At 39.8% G+C, this 4822-nt stretch overlaps 1 protein-coding gene and 1 long non-coding RNA gene across 2 annotated transcripts; both read left to right on the top strand.

Annotated features, from left to right (window-relative positions):
- Nucleotides 1-328: 328 nt before the first annotated feature.
- LOC106817119 lies at nucleotides 329-2513 on the top strand. The gene is made up of 4 exons (XM_014821767.1): nucleotides 329-455; nucleotides 1265-1446; nucleotides 2135-2249; nucleotides 2441-2513. Exons 1-4 carry the CDS (start codon nucleotides 329-331, stop codon nucleotides 2494-2496), a joined length of 480 nt encoding a protein of 159 aa, XP_014677253.1. The 3' UTR covers nucleotides 2497-2513.
- A 49-nt stretch (nucleotides 2514-2562) lies between these two features.
- Nucleotides 2563-4493, top strand: LOC106817120. Its single transcript, XR_001394998.1, has 3 exons — nucleotides 2563-2613; nucleotides 3506-3636; nucleotides 4420-4493. It is a non-coding gene; the product is annotated as an uncharacterized LOC106817120 (long non-coding RNA).
- The last annotated feature ends 329 nt before the right edge of the window (nucleotides 4494-4822 follow it).

Raw genomic sequence — 4822 nt, forward strand, 5'->3', positions numbered from 1 at the left:
ACACACACACACACACACACACACACACACACACACACATGCACATACACACACATATATATATACTAGCTTGGATACCCAGCGTTGCCCGGAGAAAAGCGCGTAGGAAGAAGTTGTATAACAAATTGTGGCACATATATTTAGTAAATTCTAAGGATAAAGTCCAACAGAGAAACAAAATGTGAAGAGATAAACAATTTTCTAACAAAAACAGTTTGAATGATTGTATGCAGGCCAAGAGATATATATGCATATAATGTATATATATATATATATGACATACGACTACTCTAGCGCTGCTGCAAGGTTTCTAACCTCTATTCCAGTCATGCACTCGGCTGCTCTCGCTGCTCTGCTGATGCGTCACCATGACAACGCTGCCGTACAAGACGTGTTGCAACGCTTGGACAAGGACGTGCTAATTGGCACACTCGTATATAGTGACCCAGCCACAGGTCAGCTCTCTGTCCCTTCCCCGCATCCTCTTACTTCTTTCTTCGTTACCTTCCCTTCCCCGCATCATCTACCTCCTTCCTACTTCCTTCACTACCTTCCCTTCCCCGCATCCTCGAACTCCTCCTTCTTCCTTCGCTATCTTCCCTTCCTTCTCCATTTATATCTACTTTCCCCTGCTTCTTCTTCATTCTATACCTCATTCCTCTCTTCCTTCTTCCTTCTCTACCTTCCCTTCCTTCATGGATAGCAACCTTCCCCCTGCTTCTTCTTCCTCCTCTGCCGTTAATTACATAGAAACAGAAGTAGATAATAGGGATTATTCCCTATTATTTATATTAGGGATTATAGGGATAATTCCCTAGGGATAATATATAGGGATTATTCCCTATAATTCCCTATTATCTACTTCTGATAGAAATAATACTAGCAAAACATTACTTAGGTAGACTTAGTGTGTCTCAATATATTGCTATGATTAAATAGAACCATAGACTAAGAATATCCTAACGCAAAAGGTATTCTTAATCTATAAAGAACCGCATTAACGTGATAGGTAGTCTTTTCATGCTTCGCTTCCGGGACCCCGGTTAGCCAATCCAGGGTCGATGAGAAAGCGACGCCGCCACATAATACTACTCTACTAAGCTGTATATAATAACTGTTATCATATACAACTCACCGATATATATATATATACTATAAATATATACAGCTTAGTGATTAGTATGTAGAAATCAGTTAGAAATAGAACGGCGTTAACACGATCGTAGGTTCGTTCGTCTGCTTCACGCTTCGTGTCACGTGACAGGCGGCCATGGATGGTACCCGCTGTCGTCAAAGACGCGCCGTAACGACGACGGCAGCATACAGCTGATTAAGTACGGATCGTGGTCGACGAGCGCCGGATTCGCCGACTTCTACGTCGCTCAGGCGGCCAGCCCGGACTTCGACGGAGACTACTCTAATCTGTCCGTCTTCCTCGTGTTCAAGGTAAGTGCGGGTTGATTCATATATATCTATGCTTGTATTTATATATGTACATATAATATATATATATATATATTTATTTATTTATATATGTATATGTATATGTAAATGTATATATAATATAATACTATATATATAATGATATATGTATATGTATATGTATATATATATATATGTGTGTGTATGTATATGTATATGTATATATATATATATAATATATATATATATATATGTGTGTGTATATGCATATTTATGTTGGTATGTGTGTTAGTTTCTCTTATTCTTCATGCTCTCTGTTCTTGTTCTCTTTTTTCTTTATCATCATCATCTTCTTCTTCTTCTTTTTTCTTCTTCTTCTTCTTCTTCTTCTTTCTTCTTCTTCTTCTTCTTCTTCTACTACTACTACCACTACTAACTACTACTACTACTACTCACTAACTACTACTACTACTACTATTACTACTACTTCTTCTTCTTCTTCTTCTTCTTCTTCTTTTACTTCTACTATTACTACTATTACTACTACTACTTCTTTTTCTTCTTCTTCTTTTTCTACTTCTACTATTACTAATATTACTACTACTACTTCTACCACTTTTTCTTCTTCCTCGTCTTTTATTATTATTATTACAAATTATTACTAATTTATTATTATTGTATTAATTATTATTATTGGCGTATCTCGCTGCAGGATGAGATCCGTGCGAACAGCGACGATTGGCAGGCGCTTGGTATGCATGGCAACCAGTCCAGCGCCATGATACTGGAGGCAAAGCTACCAGCTGGTCGTGTTGTCGGTCCGATAGGTAAGACATGGGAGGGAGGAGAGAGAAGCGGAGGAGAACGAGAGGAGGATGGAGAGTGAGAGGGAGAGAGAGAGAGCAAGAGAGAGAGAGAGAGAAAGATTCACACGCCACGCACGCACGCACGCACGGCACGCACACACACATATATATATATAATAAATTATTCTCTCCACACATTGACGGTCCGGCAGGCGACGGAGCGATCTCTAACGACGAGGTCGTTGACGACCATTCTCTTACATTCTGATTCCGCCGTCTGGAACGGCAATCGCCATGGGCGCCATGGACGTCCGCAAGCGACACGTCGTCCGGGAAGGAGCACGGAGACACAGCGCTGCGTGTCGCCGACTACGTGACGATACAGGTAAGCGCCGGTCAAGGTCACGTCAGGGTCACGTCAAGGTGGCGCCAAGGATGGAAGGATAGATGGATGAATTTGAGAATCTGTGAATGTGTGAATGAATGAATGAATAAATGAATGAATAAAGGAAGGAATGAATGAATGAATGAATGAATTGATTAATCAGTGAGTGAATAAATGTATGATTGAACGAAGAATGAATGAGAAATAACAAATAAAGTAAAGAAAGAAAGAAAGTAGAAAAATCCGAATAAATAAGAAACAAATGAAATAAAATAAATAAGTATATAAATCAGGCCCGTAGCCAGGGGGTTCGGGGGTTTCGAACGAACCCCCCCGGCGGCCCCAAGCCAAAAATTTTTTTTTTTGAACATTTGCTATAATTTCACCTCAGGTCGCTCTATTTTTGTGTAATAATTGCAAAATCTCCATCGTGCGGGAGCGTGAACAGTGAACACCCCCTCCCGCACCCTCCCCCCGCTCGGTCGCTTGGCTCCCTCGCCTGGTCGCTTCGCGCCCGAGCAGGGGCGTGTACAGGGGGGGGTCCAGGGAGTCCGGACCCCACCTTGCTCGCGCAGAAAACGCATCTGAGGGGGTGTAATTTTAAAAAATTTAGCCCCAGACCCCCCCTTCGCGTGCTCGCAACTTCGGGTTACGGTTTAGACCCCCCCTGGTACAAATCCTGTACACGCCCCTGCGAGGCAAATTGCCAACATTTAAAAACGAACCCCCCCCAATACAAAGCTGGCTACGGGCCTGTATAAATAATGACCTACAAAATTGCTAATAAATTAATTGTATTATTTACTTAACTGAAATAACTTTATCTAATTTAACTTAGTTTTTTCAATATAAATAGCTATAACTATACATTGTTACGCGCATCATTCTCTAGGACTATTTCGGCGACTGTCTTTCGGAGACTAATGCAAGTCGAGCGTTCACCACTGCCATGGCAACGGGCATGGATAATGTCACCAACAACTGCGACTGGAGCATTCATAAGGACCTCAACGTTAGACCGAGGTAAACTTAGAGTAAAATCGCATACTACATAATATTATACTAAAAATAAAAAGTAAAACTAATAATAATAAGTAAAAAAATAATAATGCAATTCTTCTTCTATAATATAAGTAATTAATAATTTAATTTTTATGATAAATAAATAAATATATGTATGATTATTATAATTATAATCTATAATTATAATGCAATAATATAATAAAAATAATACTATATCATATTGATCGTATTGTGCTATATTTTATCATATTGTTATAGTGTCAATCATTTCAAATAATATCAGATATGTTTGAGCATAACTATGAGCATATCTTCCCAACCTATATGTCTGGGAAATTTTACCGTTGCCCGAACAACCAGGCATTAATAACATTAACAACAACAACAACAACAACAACAACAACAACAACAACAACAACAACAACAACAACAGCAACAATAATAATAATAATAATAATAATAAAAATAATAATAACTATAGTTATAATAAGCTCCAATAATAAAACAGAAAGGTTGCGACGATGTGGGGTTATCTCCTACTAAATATATATATATTGTCATCATTGTCATCATTGCTCATTGTCATCATTGTCTTCAATGTCTTCATTGTCATTATTGTCATCATTGTCTTCATTGTCATCATTGCTTATTGTCTTAATTGTCATCATTGTCATCATTGTCATTATTGACAACCGCATTTTTTCTCGTTGGTATAATGGCTGGCTCCCCTTGGCGTACGGCCGCGCCCCCTGGGGGCCCTGTAATATATTAAATCAATTGCAGGACGGAGGATTTTTTTCAAGTGGGCTGGCAGACGAAATACGTCGCTGCCAGCAATGTCACCAAGGTTGTTGACAAGATGCTGCATGCCTGCGGGGGACGGGTTACAAGCTAGAGCTGGGTACGTGTGTGGGGGGATGTGTGTGTGTGTGTGTGTGTGTGTGTGTGTGTGTGTGTGTGTGTGTCGTTGTTTGTTGTTACTTGTGTGTGTGTGTGTATTGTGTGTTGGTGTGCGTGTATGATAATGTATGTGTGTTATGTATGTATGGTATGTAATGTATGTGTGTGTGTGTGTGTGTGTGTGTGGTGTGGTGTGTGTGTGGTGTGTGTGTGCGTCCGTGGGCGTGTGTGTGTGTGGGTGGGGTTTTGTATACGCCGTTACTAAACGGTTATACCGAACCGAGAA

This window comes from Priapulus caudatus, unplaced genomic scaffold, assembly GCF_000485595.1.
Source record: "Priapulus caudatus unplaced genomic scaffold, Priapulus_caudatus-5.0.1 Scaffold1600, whole genome shotgun sequence".
Lineage (NCBI taxonomy): Eukaryota > Metazoa > Priapulida > Priapulimorpha > Priapulimorphida > Priapulidae > Priapulus > Priapulus caudatus.

Bases quoted from the DNA above. Each gene is read 5' to 3' on its own strand.
- LOC106817119 (XM_014821767.1), top strand. From the start codon at position 329: ATGCACTCGGCTGCTCTCGCTGCTCTGCTGATGCGTCACCATGACAAC. The intron at 1,447-2,134 runs GTAAGTGCGGGT...ATCTCGCTGCAG, and splicing joins CCGTCTTCCTCGTGTTCAAG to GATGAGATCCGTGCGAACAG. The intron at 2,250-2,440 runs GTAAGACATGGG...ACGGTCCGGCAG, and splicing joins TCGTGTTGTCGGTCCGATAG to GCGACGGAGCGATCTCTAAC.